The 18,522-nt window shown below is 40.5% G+C and overlaps 1 protein-coding gene across 1 annotated transcript in view; it reads right to left on the bottom strand.

Annotated features, from left to right (window-relative positions):
* The window catches only part of LOC132824441 (multiple PDZ domain protein), a 381,408-nt gene that overhangs the window by 209,060 nt on the left and 153,826 nt on the right, over positions 1-18,522 (bottom strand). The window contains exons 18-20 of the mRNA XM_060838941.1: positions 12,155-12,340; positions 9,595-9,804; positions 7,306-7,428 (exon numbers count right to left, since the gene is read on the bottom strand). Of these exons, the coding sequence (XP_060694924.1) occupies positions 7,306-7,428; positions 9,595-9,804; positions 12,155-12,340 (519 nt within the window). The remainder of the gene's footprint in view (positions 1-7,305; positions 7,429-9,594; positions 9,805-12,154; positions 12,341-18,522) is intronic.

Here is an 18,522-nt window from a genome sequence, read left to right as displayed (position 1 = left end):
ATTTTGCAAGTTTCACTTTCAGGTCTAGGTCATCTCCTCTAGTTTTACTGTTTATAGAGTCAGATTCATGTGGCACAGAAACAGACCCTTTGGACCAACCAGTCCACGCCGAACATAATCCCAAACTAAACTAGCCCCACTTGCCTGCATTTAGCCCATATCCCTCCAAATGTTTATGTACTTATCTAAATATTTTTTAAAATGATTTAACTGTACCCGCATCTACTACTTCCTCTGGATGTTTATTCCACACTGCGTCTTTTTAAAATTTTTCTTATCTCATCTTCTAATATGCTGCCTAATCCCACTCTAGGGAAAAGACACTTGTCATTAACCCTATCTATAACCTCCATAACGTCCCTCAACCTCCCATTCTCCAGTGGAAAAAAGTCCTAGTCTCTCCAGCCTCTCCTTATAATTCAAACCTTCCATTCCTGGCAACGTCCAAGTAAACCTCCTCTGAACTCTCCCTGCCCTTTAACAGGGCAACCAGAACTGGATACAGTACTCCAGAAGAGTCTTCACCAACATCTCGTACAACTTCAACATAATGTCCCAATTTCAATACTTCAAGGTCTGAAAAGTGAAGACAAGGGTATTAGATGCCTTCTTACCCACCCTAAGGGACACAAGCTTCAAAAGAACTATGTACCTGAACCCCTAAGGATCTCTGTTCTACAACACTATCCAAGGCCCTACTTTTATTAACACAACAGTGGTGTTCCTCTGCAACCCTGTGCAATAGGAAATAGCGCTATGGGGAACCGATATAGAAAATCGCTATACCCATTCAGCAGAACATTCGAGTTATCCAAACATCGCTCATAATTTGTCAATTGCGTTATAATCAATTCACATTGATGAAACACATGTTATACCAGAACGACCTGTATAAGTCCTGCCCTAGTTAGTTTTACCAAAATGCATACCTCATATTTATCAAAATTAAACTCCATCTACCACTCTACAACCCACTGATCCAAATCAATCAAGATCTCTTTGTAAATTAAATAGCCTTCTTCACAGTCATCATAGTTTTGGGGTCATCCACAAACTTACTAACCATGCCTTCTACATGTTCATCTAAATCATTTAAACAAAATAACAAACAAAAGTGGACCCCGCACTGATCCCTGTGGAACACCACTGAACAGCACCTCACCTGTATGCAGAAATATTTCAAAAGATAATTGCAAGAGGCCTTATACGTTCCTCCTTAACTTCCCACAGTGTCCTGAGATACCCTAGATTCATGTCCCAGAGATTTATCCAGCTTGATATTTTAAGACCTCCAACACTTTCTCTTCTGTAATGACAGTAGTTCTCAAAACATCAATATTTATTTCCCAGAGTTCTTTAGCCTCTATTTCTTTCTTCAAAGTAAAAACTGATGCAAAATATTTATTTAATGTCTCTCCCATCTCCTGAGGCTCAACACAGAGACAACCTCTTTGATCTTTAAGGTGCCCCACTCTCTCTCTACTTGGTCTCTTGCTCGTTATGTACTTGTCGAATCTTTGTGGATTATCCTTAACCTAATTTGCCAAGGTTATCTCATTTCCTCTCTGTACCTTCCTGATTTACCTCTTAAGAATGCCCCAACAATCTTTATCCTGTTCAACAGATTTATTTGAACCCAGCTGTCTAATAAGTTTTTTTTATTCTTGACTAGAACGTCAATATATTTATTTATCCATTGTTTTCTAATCTTGCCAGCCTTACCTTTCGCTCCAACAGGAACATAATGACTCTGAACTCATGTTATCACACTCTTCAAAGCTATTCACACATCACACACCCCCTTACTTTTGAACAGTCTAATGTAATCAATTTTTGAAAATTCCTGTCTCATACCATTAAAATTTGCCTTACGCCAATTAAAATTTTAACGTTATGGAAGGAATATCCTCTTTCATAACTATTTCAAAACAAATAGAATAATGATCACTCGACCCAAAGTGTTCTCCTACTACAGTCACTTGTCCTGTCTTATTACTCAAGATAGGATCAAGTTTTGCTCCTTTTCTCATAGGAATATTTACATATTGACAAAGAAAATCTTCTTGAACACATTGAACAAATTCTTCATCATCCAAACCTTTAACATTATGGCAGTCCAGTCAATGTTTGGAAAACTAAAATCTTGTACTAATACAACATTATTCATGCCTTAATGTTTTTCTTAAATCAAAAATGCCACTCCACCTCATCTTTTGTCTCTTTCTATCCTTCCTATAGCATCTGAAACGCAGAATGTTGATTTGCCAACATGTACATCCCACAGCCAAGTTTCTGTGACAGCTATGACATTCCAATTCCATGTTCCCAAACAGGCCTCGAGTTTATCAGCCTTATCTGTAAGACCCCTTGCATTGAAATAAGCACAATTTAATTCTTCAGGATGACTTCTTTCTCTGGCTTTTCAAATTAACTTATTCTTTTTAGATTCAAAACCATTCGTACCTATCTTTCTACTTACTCTGCTATTTAGGATTCCACCTCCCATTCACGACAATAGTTTAGAGCCTTCCTTAATAGAATTAGCAAATCGTCCTGCTAGGATATTGGTCCCTTTTTAGACACATGAAACCCATCCTTTTTGAACAGGTCTTTTCTGCCTCAGAATGATGCAAGAACCCGAATCCCTGAACAGTAAACCACCTCTTCAGCTATTGATCTCCTTTATCCTTTTATTATTTTTCCTCATTCAAGCTTGGCACTGGCAATAAACTGGAGATTACGACTTTTGAGTTTCTGTTTTTTAATCTTCTACCTAACTTCTTATATTCACTTTGTAAAGCCTTAATATTTTCCTTAACTATGCCATTCCTATCAATATGTACAATAACTTACAGTTTCTCACTCTTTCGTTTAACAATATGCTGCAAACATTTTGGGACATCTTTAATCCCAGCACCAGAAAAGCAACATACTATCCTTGATTCATGCTCACTGCAACAGAATCTACTGTCTGTGCTCTTTTCAGAGAGAGTCTCCCATAACAATTCTTTTAAATAGTCAAACTCAGTCTAACACAAGTTTAATTCTTGGTGCCCAAGATCTGACTGCCTCTTCTATTCTCCTCTGAGAAACTATCCTTTTCAACAGTACCCAAAACAAAGGTCTCTTTGTTCAGCAACACTGCCCAGAACTTTACCACAAAGTGTATAAGTCCTGCCTTGATCTGCTTTTCCAAAATGCAGCATCTCACATTTATCTAAATTAAACTTCATCTGCCACTACTCAGTCCATCTGATCAAGGTCCCATTTTACTCTGAGATAACCTTCTTCACTGTCCACTGCACTAATTTTGCTCTCATCTGTAAATATACTAACCATATCTCCTATATTCACATCCAAAGCATTGATGGCAATGACAAAAAGCAGTGGACCCAGCACTGATCCTCATGGCACACAGCTGGTTACACGTCTCCAGTCCGAAAAGCAACACTTCACCACCACCCTGTCTTCCACATTCAAATCAGTTTTCTATCCAGACTGCTAGTTCTCCCTGTATTCCAGGTGATCTATCCTTGCTAACCAGTCTGCCATGTGGAACCTTGTCAAACGTCGACTGAAGTCCATAAAGACCACATCCACTGTTCCGCTTTCATCAATCTACTTTGTCACTTCTTCAAAATACACAAGCAAGTTAGTGAGACATGATTTTCCACATACAAAGCCAAATTGACTATCTTTAAACAATTCTTGCCTTTCCAAATACAGGTAAATCCTGTTCCTCAGAATCCTGTCCAACAACTTGCCCATCACTGATGTCAGGCCCACCTGTCTTCAGTTCCCTGGCTTTTGCTTACCATCTTTCTTAAATATTAGCACCACATTAGCCAACCTCCAATCTTCCAGCAACTCACCTGCAGTTATCGATGATACAAATAGCTCAGCAAGAGGTCCAGCAACCACGTACCTAGGTTCCCAGAAACCTCTGGGGTACACCTGATTACTTATCAAACTTAATGTGTTTGAAGATGTCCAGCATCTCCTCGTCCAAAATATGGACGCTAAGATATTGCTATTTATTCCCCCAAGTTCTCCAGTTTCCACATCCCTCTCCACTACAGACACTGACACAAAATACTCATTTAGTACCTCATCAATCTTTAATGGGCATTATTGTCTCTCTACTCTTTTGTCCTTAAAAATTTGTAGAATCTCTTTGGATTCTCCTTAACTCTATTTACCAAAACTATCTTATGTCCCCTTTTTGCCATCCTGATTTCCCTCAAGCATACTCTTTCTGCCCTTCTCTTCTCAGATTCACTCAATCCCTGCTGTCTATATCTGAAATGTGCTTCCTTCACTTTATTGACCAGAATCTCAATTTCTCTGGTCATCCAGCATTCCCCACTCTTACCATACAACTGATGCGAAGGACTGTGATTTGAAAGAAGTTCTTGGGATTACATATTAATCACTCGAAACCTGCATCCCCACTCTAAGTGATTAAAAACCTCACAGCAATCTAGGTTTGTTCAATACTTGGCAACAGTTGTATGACACTTTGATCTTTTACGATAAAGTCTGCATCCTACAATCCTGCTGCAAATGTGTTGCTGGTCAAAGCACAGCAGGTTAGGCAGCATCTCAGGAATAGAGAATTCGACGTTTCGAGCATAAGCCCTTCATCAGGAATAAGAGAGAGAGAGCCAAGCCGGCTGAGATAAAAGGTAGGGAGGAGGGACTAGCGGGAGGGGCGATGGAGGTGGGATAGGTGGAAGGAGGTCAAGGTGAGGGTGATAGGCCGGAGTGGGGTGGGGGCGGAGAGGTCAGGAAGAGGATTGCAGGTTAGGAGGGCGGTGCTGAGTTGAGGGAACCGACTGAGACAAGGTGGGGGGAGGGGAAATGAGGAAGCTGGAGAAATCTGAATTCATACCTTGTGGTTGGAGGGTTCCCAGGCGGAAGATGCGGCGCTCCTCCTCCAGCCGTCGTGTAGTTGTGTTCTGCCGGTGGAGGAGTCCAAGGACCTGCATGTCCTCGGTGGAGTGGGAGGGGGAGTTAAAGTGTTGAGCCACGGGGTGATTGGGTTGGTTGGTTCGGGCGGCCCAGAGGTGTTCTCTGAAGCGTTCCGCAAGTAAGCGGTCTGTCTCACCAATATAGAGGAGGCCACATCGGGTGCAGCGGATGCAATAGATGATGTGTGTGGAGGTACAGGTGAACTTGTGGCGGATATGGAAGGATCCCTTGGGGCCTTGGAGGGAAGTGAGTGTGGAGGTGTGGGCGCAAGTTTTACATTTCCTGCGGTTGCAGGGGAAGGTGCCGGGGGTGGAGGTTGGGTTGGTGGGGGGTGTGGATCTGACAAGGGAGTCACGAAGGGAGTGGTCCTTGCGGAACGCTGATAGGGGAGGATATATTTCCCTCCCCTCCCCTATCAGCGTTCCGCAAGGACCACTCCCTTCGTGACTCCCTTGTCAGATCCACACCCCCCACCAACCCAACCTCCACCCCCGGCACCTTCCCCTGCAACCGCAGGAAATGTAAAACTTGCGCCCACACCTCCACACTCACTTCCCTCCAAGGCCCCAAGGGATCCTTCCATATCCGCCACAAGTTCACCTGTACCTCCACACACATCATCTATTGCATCCGCTGCACCCGATGTGGCCTCCTCTATATTGGTGAGACAGACCGCTTACTTGCGGAACGCTTCAGAGAACACCTCTGGGCCGCCCGAACCAACCAACCCAATCACCCCGTGGCTCAACACTTTAACTCCCCCTCCCACTCCACCGAGGACATGCAGGTCCTTGGACTCCTCCACCGGCAGAACACAACTACACGACGGCTGGAGGAGGAGCGCCTCATCTTCCGCCTGGGAACCCTCCAACCACAAGGTATGAATTCAGATTTCTCCAGCTTCCTCATTTCCCCTCCCCCCACCTTGTCTCAGTCGGTTCCCTCAACTCAGCACCGCCCTCCTAACCTGCAATCCTCTTCCTGACCTCTCCGCCCCCACCCCACTCCGGCCTATCACCCTCACCTTGACCTCCTTCCACCTATCCCACCTCCATCGCCCCTCCCGCTAGTCCCTCCTCCCTACCTTTTATCTCAGCCGGCTTGGCTCTCTCTCTCTTATTCCTGATGAAGGGCTTATGCTCGAAACGTCGAATTCTCTATTCCTGAGATGCTGCCTAACCTGCTGTGCTTTGACCAGCAACACATTTGCAGCTGTGATCTCCAGCATCTGCAGACCTCATTTTTTACTTTATCCTACAATCCTGCTCCACTATCTACTTCATGAAGGAGCAGTGCTCCAAAAGCTTGTAATTCCAAATATATCTGTTGGACTAGAACTTGGTATTGTGTGATTTTTAACTTTGTCTTATTTTCCAGCCATCCCTTTACCGAAGAATAGCCACTCGAAAACAACTTCTGAAAGTTCTATGGCAGGTCCAGTTAAGTAACCCCCACAGAATGTTGATAGTAACACCATGTGATGGTAACACCAATGATTGTAAAAGAGTCAGTGGTTAGATTGTCTTTTATTGGTGATGGTCATAGCCTGGCATTTGTGTGGCATGTATGTTATTTATCACTTGTCAGCCCAAGCCTTGATATTTTCTAGACCTTGTTGAATTTCAGCTTGGCACCTGAGCCGTCACGAATGGTAGTTCACATTGTGCAATCATCATGAAACAACCTCACCTCCAACCTTATTCTGGAGGTAAGATCATTGCATTTTCACTTAATTAGCTTAAGACTCCTCATGATTCAATTCTCAGTCTTTTAGTGATTACAGTTGATCTCTTCTGTGTGCTTCTAACATTAGCAACACCGTTTTTGCAGTAATGGAGACCAGAACTGCATGCAGTATTGAGTGCAGTTACACCATATTATCAGGCTTACATTGTTATTTGGCTCAGTATTGATCCTTTTATATATCCCAACAATTAATTTTCTCTACTCACCATTATGGAGTACTTTTGTATTTGTTCAATTGTAATTCTGAGTCCTTTAACTTTGTTTCATTTTCTAAGCAAATTATTTATTTTCCATTTAAATAGTACCTTTGTGGTTTCGCTGTCCCCATGTGTAGTTTAGATGTCTCCTATCTGCCCAATTCACAAATGAACTCAAATCCTCTCCTGTTTTGAGTCTATTCACGATTGTGTTCATAACTTCCCAGTTCCAGGTAATTCATTATCTTTGATAATTGCTACCACATAGACAATCAATTCAAGCCAAACACATTTTAAAGAGTTTCAACCAAGCGTAAAGCATAACAAGACAGAAAAGCATAGATGAAGATGCCTACAGGTGTACAGTTCAGAATGAAAAAAGATAACTAACCAGTGCTAATTCTGCATGAAAAACAGTATCAGCTGACGCCTCCTCCTCACCACCGTCACAAGGCTGATTCAAGTAGAGTAAAGCTTCCTCATTAGTAGGCAAATCTCCCTCCTCTGGAGAAAACTGCTGAAACATTGGAATTGAGAGTGTATCACAAGCAGCTGATATACAAGATGGATATACGTGGTACACATGGTTATCCGGAAAACACCAGCCTAAATTCTGTCTGCAATTAATAGTATTTTGTGATGAAAATAGTGAAGAGCCCAGAAATTGCAAGTCTCACCTCAAACATGGCACTTCCCATTTTGCATCAGGTGGGAATGAGCTTGGATAAGGATTTGCACATGCAATTTATGGAGGTTACTGGCCATTTAAAAATATCTAACTTCACTGAGGTAGGAATTCAGTACCCTTGGAGTCCGAAAACTGAAATGTGCACAGTTAACCTGCTAACTGTATTTCTGAACAGGAGACACAAGTAAAGATCCCAGTCTCACCATTCATCTTGTCGGGGGGAACATTTAAATTAACTGCATAAGAATTCCAAAATTTTCATGGTGATTTGTTGTGAATTTTGCTTCACAAAGTTATTGAGCAAAGAAAATCCCTTAAATAAAACAGAAATCTAGCTTGCAGAACAACTCCATCTTTCATAAAATCAAAAGGCCCTGAACAGTAGCCATGAAATTAAATGTGGCACTTCACAAAATGAGTTGAAACATCATGCATGAAGCCAGAGTATTGTGATACAGTCAAGAAACAATGCTGCTCCTCCATCACATTTTATGTATTTATGCACTTTAGAACTGAAATACAAGTTACTTTACAGTAATGATAGTAAAGCATCCACATTCAAATATTTCCAACTGGCAAGTCAACTGAAGTGCAACTTATACCAACTCTCCAGTGTTTATTCAGACACCTAACAAACAGACACAAGCAGTACAACAAATTGTTTTGTCAATATTAAGCCCCGTTATGTCAAGCACACAATACAAGCCAAAAAAGAATTGATAAAAACGGACTGACCCCATCAATCTTAGTCCTATTGAGATTTCTACTTGGTTGCTTCAGAATGGTCACATTCAAGGAAGCCAATGTTAATCATTTGAATTTTCACAAACATGAGTTGTTTGTAAGGCAGTCTTTCAGAATAAAATCACTTTATTTAAACCTAAAATAAAGTAATTAACAATTTAAGCTGAATTAACCAGCTTTTCAAATGCTAAATGATTACGAGCAAGCTCCTCAATGCACGGTAACAAATGTGAATTCTAGCTGCAGCCTCTCAGTGGCTAAGTAAGTAAACAGCATGTTGAATGGTACCACAATATTAGAAAACATAGCAGTGGCTATGAAGAAAATTTATCACTTCATGATATATGTCAATCAAGTAGAAATCTATGTTAAACTAAATTGAAAATTTTAATGAAGTTTAATTGGAAATTACTGTCTAAACTAGAATTAAGTTAAAAATACATTATACATTTCTAGCAGAGTCTTTAGGTTGGGTTAGAGCTCCTAACCCTAATCTTACTCCATTGCAAGGATCAGGCAATGAGTCAACAAAAGGGGTTGACGACAGATTAGAATTTGGGGTAGTCTATCTCACGAGGGAAATTTGGGGAATGAGTCAAGAAGGATGAATACAGGACTGGAGAGTTCTGGAATATAAGAGAAACAGCAACATGGTGGGTGGTGACTGCAATAACTGTGGAGAAACGATGAAAAGGGAGAATGAATCCCAGGAATTCATTGCAAATAAATTGTACAAATGGCCACCTCAATCGTTAGTGAATGGGGTACAAAGGCACAGAGATAGAGCATTCACACTATGCAGTTATCTCTTTCACAAACTCAAATACAAGTCACAACTTGGAGGATTATGATGCTATTCTTCCACATTCTATAGAAGAGGGAGGTAAAAGCAAAGCCCTCTCTGCAATTTCTTCAGCAGTCCCATCAACAGTCCCTTTTACAGGCTACTGTATAACTGGGAAAACTTTAAGAGGTTTCACAGGGCAAGTTCCACTCACAATTTTGTATGTTATAAAAGGACCCAGAAACAGGGACAGAAAAATCTTCTATCCATTTGGTACAGATTAGAAGCAAGAGCTCATGTGCAGTAATCAGTATATATTTGCCCACTTTATATCTAAATAAAAGATGAGACACAAACAAATTCCTATTCCTGCCTGCCAAAGAGTTTTGGTTATTATCACTTATATCAAATGCCAGAACTTTGCACCAGCCCTATCCTTCAATATTGAAAAAAAAACAACTTACTGGCAAAGGTTTGGCTACACCAATTCTAACTTTGCCTCCTGATGCACCTTTCAATGCCTGAACTGCTTCCTCAAGAGTAGCATTCTCCAAGTTGATGTTGTTGACAAACATGAGTCGGTCTCCTGGAAGAAGTCGACCATCTTGTTCTGCCACTCCACTGGGCACTAATGATCGAATTACAATAACTGTTCGCATTGGGTCAGCTGGATCCTGTAGTCCCAAGTGTTAAAATGTCAATAATTTAGAGCTAAAAGACAAAAAACTCATTTAAACCACCGTTCAACTAATTTAAAAGTCAAGCACACTAAGTTCTAAGTGTCCTCTGGAAGAAAACAAAAAAGTACAACAAATAATTTCAGTCAATAAATTACAAGTGAATCCAGATGAAGAAAGGCTGCTTGGTCCATTAGACTGTTTAAAAAATGGAATTCTTAATTATGACAAACCTCTAGACAGTACAGATCCCACAGGATGAGACAAATATAAAGACTAAAGGGCCACAAAGTGGCTTCTAAGAGTGGCTAAAAACAATTATGAAAGCAAAACTTTGCAATGACAGAAAAGACTACGAGAAGACTTAATACTTATATAAAAAGGATAAGCGGCTGGTTAAGAGCACTATTGGCCCATTACAGGCTAAGAGTGCAGGTACTATCAATGACCATGGGGAAATGGCAGACATGCTGAATGATTATTTTGCTTCAGTAATCACAGGAAAAAAGGATAGCTTAGCAGAAGTCCCAAAGCAACTAAGAGGATCAGGGTATAAATAAAATTAGCTTAAGTAATCATCAATAATTATTAAAATTAAAAAGTAACAAATCGCCAGGACATAATGGCTTCCATCCATTGGTATTAACAGGAGGTAGGAGAGCACATTGCTGAAGCTCTATCCATAATCATTCAGAGTTCGTACATCTAGATTGAAAATTTGCTAATGTTGCTCTGTTTTTTGAGAAACATGGCAAAGGGAAACTAAGGAATTAGAGACCAATTGGCCCAACATTCAAGATGGGGAAATTGTTGGTGACTATAATCAAGCATAGAGTAATTGATCACCTTGAAAATGTCAGTTAATCAGGAAAAGTCGGCATGGATTCATGAAAGGTAGATCATGCCTGACAAACATTAGTTTATTGAAGAGGTGACAAAAGTGGTTGACAGAGTTAAATTGACGGATGTAATTTCTATGGACTTTCAGAACAGTCTGTTAGCTAACATGGACGTTCATGAAATTTAAGGCAAATTACCGACATGGATAGGAAACTGGTTGACTGACAGGAAACAGAGTATAAGAATAACGGGTAAGTGCTCAAATAGTAGGATGTGAAAAGTGGTATCCTACAGGGATCTGTGTCAAGGCCTTAATCATTCACAATATTTATTGATGGCTTGGATAATGACACAAAAAATCAAATATCCAAATTTGCTTATGACATGAAATTGGTCAGCATTGTAGGTAGTGTTGACAACAGCACAAAATGATGGATATTGACAGTTTAGGTGAATGAACATAGCTGTACTGGATGGATTTTAATATAAGCATTTGTGAGGCTATCCAATTCAAACCAAAAAAGGCTAGCTCAGGTTATTTTTTTTTTAAGAAGGCATAAGGTTAAATACAGCAGAAGTCCAATGAGGTTTGAGGTTTAGGTGCATAGCTTTTTAAAATGCCATGAACAGGTGCAGTAAATAGTCAAGAAAGCTGATGAAATGCTGGCATTTATATCCAAACGGCTGGAGGATTGGGAGTTTTTGGGGTAAACATATATGCTGTAGTTAGACCACATTTGAATTACAGAAAGCAAGTCTGGGCACCACCTTAGGATGTTTTGCCCTGAGAGGGAGTTCAACGCAGGTTTACCTGGATGATACTTGGATGTCAGGCATTAGGTTATAAGGAGGGATTGTACAAACTAGGCCTTTAGAAGGTTGAGGTTATCTAATCGAGGTCTTCAGGATATTAACAGGGAAAAACAAGATAGAAAAAAGATTAACAATTTCCATTATTTGAAGACTCTAGAATTGGGGGGCACAAGTCGAAGAATGAGGGCCAGGCCAGGACATCAGAAAGTACTTTGACACAGAAAAGACTAGTGAACCTTTGGAACTCTTCCTCAAATGGTAGTTGATGCTAATTCAATTGTTAACTTTATGTAATGTACCATTAAATAATGTACCATTACTAATTCATTTAACCCACCGAGGCTCTTCCGACAGCATCTTCCAAATTCACAACCTCAACCATCTTCAAGGTTAAGGGCAACAGATGCTTGCAACCACCACCAGCAAGATCTCCTTTCAAGCCATTTATCATCTTGATTTGAAAATGTTGTCATTCCTTCATTGTTGTTGGGTCAAAGTCCTGGAACTTTCTTAATAATAATACTGTGGGTGTCATGATCCCTGGGACTGCAGCAGATCATGGCTATGCTGTCTAGGGCAATTAGAGATGGCCAATAAATTCTGACCTAGCCAGCAATGCCCACATCCCATGTACAAATAAAACGAATGACAGTTCTGTCATACAACCTAGAAGAAATAGACCAAAATTAAATACCTGATAATCCAGAATGCTGAACCCAAGTCCTGAGCTACCTTTCTCCAGTTCTATGTTTTGGATTTCAGACTCCCACATTGCCAGAGAATTTTGTGCCTCCACACCACTCAGTCTGCTTTCTATTTCACCCACAACTGCATCATCTATATCAGATGTTGCATTAATCTCATTTGGATTGACATGACTCTGAAAAAAATACATTTAAAATGTTTTAGTATACATTTATTGCTAAATTTAAACAAAATCCAAACCATGAAAGGCCATTTGGTCTACTCAACGCATGCAAAATTAGATTCTTAAATATTACAAACCCCTACAGGGAAAGGAGTTAATTTAACACTCAGCCAGATGAAACAAAATTAGTAAATCATGAAGGTATAAATGGGTTATAACATTTTGGATTAGGATTTGGCAGATTGGTGTTGCCTCAACAATCATGGTTAATTGACAGTCAAATGTCTTTTATCCACCCCATCCCCAAATAACCCTGTGTATTTGTGGAAATCAAAAATCTATCAATCAACCTCTACCTTCAATATACTCAAAAAACAGCTCTCTGTGATAGACAATCTCAAAGGTTCACAGCCATCAGAGTAAAATAATTTCAAAGATAGTTTTCCCTTCAACAGCACTCTTAAAAAAAAAATTAGTAATAAGGTCATTTTGAAAGATAATTAGGAATTGCTTTCTTAGAGTCATATAGTCAAAGTTATACAAAACAGAAATAGACCCCACAGTCCAAGTTGTCCTTGCCACTCAGATATTCTAAATGATCTAATCCCATTTGCCAGCATTCGGCCCAAATCCCTCTAAATCTTTGCTATTCATTACTGACCCAGATGGCTTTTAAATATTGTGATTGTATCAGTCTCCAACACTTCCTCTGGCAGCTCATTCCTTGTGTGAAAAAGTTTTCCTTTAGGTCCTTTTTAAATCTTTTCCCTCTCATCTTAGGGGCGGCACAGTGGCACAGTGGTTAACACTGCTGCCTCACAGCGCCAGGGACCTGGGTTCGATTCCCGCCTCAGGCGACTGACTGTGTGGAGTTTGCACGTTCTCCCCGTGTCTGCGTGGGTTTCCTCCGGGTGCTCCGGTTTCCTCCCACAGTCCAAAGATGTGCGGGTCAGGTGAATTGGCAATGCTAAATTGCCCATAGTGTTAGGTAAGGGGTATGGGTGGGTTGCGCTTCGGCGGGTCGGTGTGGACTTGTCGGCCCGAAGGGCCTGTTTCCACACTGTAAGTAATCTAATCTAATCTAATCTAATCTTAAACCTAAGCCCTATCTTTATAAAGGTTACCCTTCAGTCATTGCATTCCAGAGAAAATAGCCCCAGCCTATTCAATTTCTCCCCACAGCTCAAACCGCCCAAATCTGACGACATCCTTATAAATCTTTTCTGCACCCTTTCAAGTTTAACAATGTTTTTCTTATAGCAGGGATACGGAAATTAACTAGCAAAGAGTAAAGTCCTCACTGAAGCATCATTTCACATTTGCCATCTTCTGACAAAACATTCATAGATGGCTGAATAAATAAACAAGTTCTAAGTATCTGCTGACTCTTTATTCAAAGAATTTAAAAACAAAGAAGAAATAATAACAGCAATCCAAAACACGTAATTTGATACATCTAAAATAGCCGAGTGGAACTTTTGTCCAAAAACCTATTTTGACAACTCCAGCAGGACCTGAATCTGATGAATGCATCTCGCTGCCATCCAATAGATCCATCAACATGACTAACACAGCCCAGCTGACTACCTGTTTAAAAACCATTCGCATGAGAACAGAGAGGATCGGCTGACCCTTTTACCCATTAAAAAACAAGGGGTGAGGATATCAAAAAACAAATTCAAAAAGACATCTGCTTTAGAAGAATACTCAAGCCAAGGAACAAATTTCTGTCACAACTGATGTTGCACCAGTCATGCTCAGTGGAAATACAGACTTTGTTTCATCTGCAACACTCATACTGATTTTCCCCAACGTCAATTACCACTATACAATCCACCAGCGTTTAGCAAAGTTAGAATCTTTTCATGTAATGAAAATTGCTTTCAAGATTGTAAACTCAATTTGAGTGGGTACCCTTCAGCACCATTTCTTTAAATCATTAAGTGACAAACTTAAAGCTGCCTGCAGCAAGCTGATCCTTCATGCTTGTGGGGTAGTAATTCAGCAAAGATTTTTAGATCTGATGCCTGAAATTGTCATTTTTCTTAAGTTAAGTAATGAAGTTTGCAGTGAACTGCCAGATGTGTGGTTGCTAACTTCGGGTTCCTCACAGACAAAAGAGCTGAACTGTGAAATGCAGGGGAAGGAAAGAGACTTCACATGTATAATCAGTGCTGTAAATGCATCCAAACTGAAACCGAGCCTGTGATTCTCTTAATTAAAAAAACAAAATGCTGCAACACTTACCAAGTCTGGAGAAAGTAATGGGAAAGTAAAATTAAAGACAAAGAAAACTGGTTCCACCCAGGAAACTGTGCACACCTGAGCAAGTTAGTGAAGGAATTCAATCGGCAATTTCAGGAGTTCAATGCGATGGAACAAATAGCCTTGACTGTCTCACACCCATTCCTTCAAATAAACACTGGTGGGTCAGCTACAAAGTCAGTTAGGTACTGATTTGCAAGGTAGTGAATTTAATATTAAGATAATTACTATGGAAAATAATATTGAACTGAAAGATGGATCAAGGCACAGTGATCTTTGGGAATTTGAAAACAGAGGTAAAAAGACACTATCACCTTTAAAGAGTATGCTTTGACTCCACTCCATCTGAGAGGCAGTGTTCTCCCACATGAAGAAAATCAGGTCCAAGTATTACATCCACCTTACAGATAATGGACCAAGGATATCTTCAAGCATTCATAAGATATACTGAAGAGGGAATGTGAATAGCCAGAGGTCATGGTACCAGTGACACAGGCAGGAAGAGTGACTCGGTCCTGCAAGGAGATTCAGAGGGGCCATAAATTGAAAAGTACGACCTCCAGGTTGTAATCTCAGGATTACTTTCTGTGACACATGGTAATGTAGCAAGAGATAAGAAGACAGTACAGCTTAACACATGGCGAAAAAGCTGTTATGACAGGGGAGGGGGGGGGGGGCGGTGGAGGAGCTGCACATTTTTGGATAATCGTGATCACTTCCAAGGCAGGTAAGATGTGTACAAAAATAACAGGTTGCATCTTAACTGGAGGAGCACCAGCATTCTGGCGGGGAAGCTTGCTTGTGCAACTCAGGTGAATTTAATCCAATAAAGCAGTGGGGATGGGAACTAAATAACTTAATAGGATAAACAGGCAGAGGCACTCTAACAATCATGGTGAGGCTAGGAATCATAAAAGAAATAAGGGGTTAAAAGTTGGAGTAAATGATGGAGATGAGGCTCAGTTTTATCAGGAATTAATAAATAAAATTGGTCAGTATGGAAAGCACAGTGCACAAGAAAATAGAGAGAGAAAGACAAACCAGTAGAACTTATTTTAAAACCTTGTACCTAAATGCACGCAATATTCAGAATAAAGCTGATCAGCTGATGGCACGAATAGAGACAAATGGGTATGACCGGATGGGGATACTGAAATGTGATTACAGGAAGATCAGGACTGGGAGTTAAATGTCCAAGGGTACTCAATATTCCAAAAGAATGTCCAAGGAGGAGGAGGTGGATTTGCTTTATTGGTTAAGGATGATATCAAGGCTGTAAAAAGAAATGATATTGGGAGTAGGGACCAAAATGTTGAATTCTACTCTGTGTAGAAATAAAAACCAAGGGAAGAAACGCCTTGGTAGAAATAATTTACAGGCCTCCGAACAGTACTGCCAAAATAGGGCATTGTACAAATCAGGAAATAATGAGAGCTTGTGCGAAGGGCACAAAGGAAATTGTGGATAATTTGAACATGCATATTGATTGGATTAGACAACTTGGCAAGGGTAGCCTCAAAGAAAGTTTCAGAAAGTGTATTAGGGATTGTTTCTTAGAGCAAGATGTCATGGAGCAAGAGAACTGGCTACTTTAGGTTTAGTATTATGTAAAGAGGAAGAATTGATAAATGGTCTTGGAGTTCAGGATCTTCTTCGAAGGAGTAACCACAACATGCCAGAGTTTCAAATTCAGACTGAAAGAATGAAGGCAGAGTCGCACATGTACTTTCAGTGTTGGGTAAAGGTAAGTATACAGGAAGGAGTTGGTCCAAGAGGACTGGGCAAAAACATTAAAGGGCAGGACAGTTGACAACAATGGCAAATGCTTAGAGAGATTCTAAATACCTTTAAATTAAAAGTATATTCCTGAGAGGAAAATGAATTGTAAAAAGCTGAAAAATCATCCATGACTTAACAAGGAACAAGGATAATAAAGGCAAAAACTAGGATATATTATACTGCAAAGGTTAGTGGCACTCTGGAGAATTGGGAAACTTTAAATGTCAGCAAAAATACTAAAAACGAAATCAGAAGACACAAGATAAACTATGAAAGGAAACAAAGAGAAAACATAACCACTGATACCAAAGCTTCTGTAAGGAAAAGAATAGTGCAAGTAAATGTTGTGATTTTTGTCCTCTGAAGGGAGAAGGTATTAAATATACTGATGGGATTAAAGACACGGGGCGGCATGATGGAACAGTGGGGTTAGCACTGCTGCCTCAAAGTGCCAGAGACTCGGGTTCAATTCGTGTTTGGAGTGTGCACATTCTCCCCGTATCTGCGTGGGTTTCCTCTGGGTGCTCCGGTTTCCTCCCACAGTCCAAAAATGTGCAGGTTAGGTGAATTGGCCATGCTAAGTTGCCCGTAGTGTTAGGTGAGTGGGTCTGGCTGGGTTGCTCTTCGGAGGATCTTGTTGGGCCGAAGGGCCTGTTTCCACACTGTAAGTAATCTAATTCAATCTAATCCCTGGGGCCTGATGGCCTGCACCTTGGGTGGGGAAGTTGCTGAGGCGAAATCATAAAGAAGGAGACAACTGAACACTTGGAACACCAAAGTTCAATTCACCAGTATCATCATGGTTGTATGTAGGGTGAGTCAAGCTGAATAAAGTTGCTCGAGTTCTTTAGAGGAAGTACCAACAAGGTGATTAATTGGGATGCAGTGGATATGATATATTTAGACTTCCAGAAGGCATTTGACAAGATGCTGCATAAAAGACTGATCCAGAGGTTAGATCCAAGAAGGTTAGGTGTAGAGTATTGGCTTGAATAGAGGATTGGTTGACTGACAGAAAGCAGAGGGTCAGGAAAAATGGGTCTTTCTCTGGACGTCTTTTACATCTGCAGAAAGCGGGTATGCAGGTATTATACATAATAAAAAAGTCAAGTGGAATCCTGGCATTTATTGCAAAAGGACTAATAAAAGTAAACAAGTGCTGTTACAATTACATAACATATTGGTGAGACCACATCTGGAATGCTATGCCCAGTTTTGGTCTCCTTACTTGAAGAAGGATGTGTTGACATTAGAGGCAGTACAAAGATTATGCACATTGATTCCCAGGGATGAAAAGTCTGTCATGAGGATCTGTTAAATAGCTTGGGCTTTTCCTCGCTGGAGTTCATAAGGGGGGGTTGAGGGGGTAAGTAATCTGATTGTGGTATACAAAATGCTAAAGGGATTGATCAGGTGGATGTTGCACAGAAGCTCCCCTTTGTGGGACACTAGAATAAGAGATCACAGCTAGTAGCGTGAGAGGAGGTAGTTTCAAAACGGAGATGAAGAGACTTGGAGGTGCCAATGTTGGACTGGGGTGGACAAAGTTAAAAATCACACACCACACGTTATAGTCCAACAGCCGAAGAGAAATTTCTTCTGAGAGAGTTGTGAATCTTTGGAACTTACTGCCCAGAGTGCAGTGGAGACAGGATCAATCAACAGATTCAAGGTAGAAATAGATATGTTTCTGATGAAAAGCAAGATAAAGAGCTTTGAGGACCTGGCAGAAAAGTGGAGTTGAGACCAGAATAAGATCAGCCATGATCATGTTAAAAAGCAGAGTGGGCTCAAACGGCTGAATTCCCTACTCCTGCTCCTAATTCCTATGACCATTTAATGAACTGTTTAAAACTAGTTGTCTCAAATTACAATCCGGAATTCAATGCACCAGCAGATAATGTGCAGTCCAGAGGTCACATTCAGACTTGGTGAAAGCTTTAGATTATGTGGCACTAAAAATAAACTTTATCGTATATTTTCACTGGGGTAGATGCTTGGTTGCACTTAAATTCCAGAAGTGATTTTTTTGCTAAAGGGCAAAGGCAACTGCTCTATGGTAATATCACCTCCAAAACTGCACTCACTACTCCAAGTGCAGTAAACCAAGTGCACTACTCCAGAATGATTGAAACACGACATCACTATTC

Source organism: Hemiscyllium ocellatum, chromosome 2 (genome assembly GCF_020745735.1).
Source record: "Hemiscyllium ocellatum isolate sHemOce1 chromosome 2, sHemOce1.pat.X.cur, whole genome shotgun sequence".
In the NCBI taxonomy this organism is placed as follows: domain Eukaryota; kingdom Metazoa; phylum Chordata; class Chondrichthyes; order Orectolobiformes; family Hemiscylliidae; genus Hemiscyllium; species Hemiscyllium ocellatum.
This window is presented reverse-complemented; position numbering and strand designations above follow the sequence as displayed.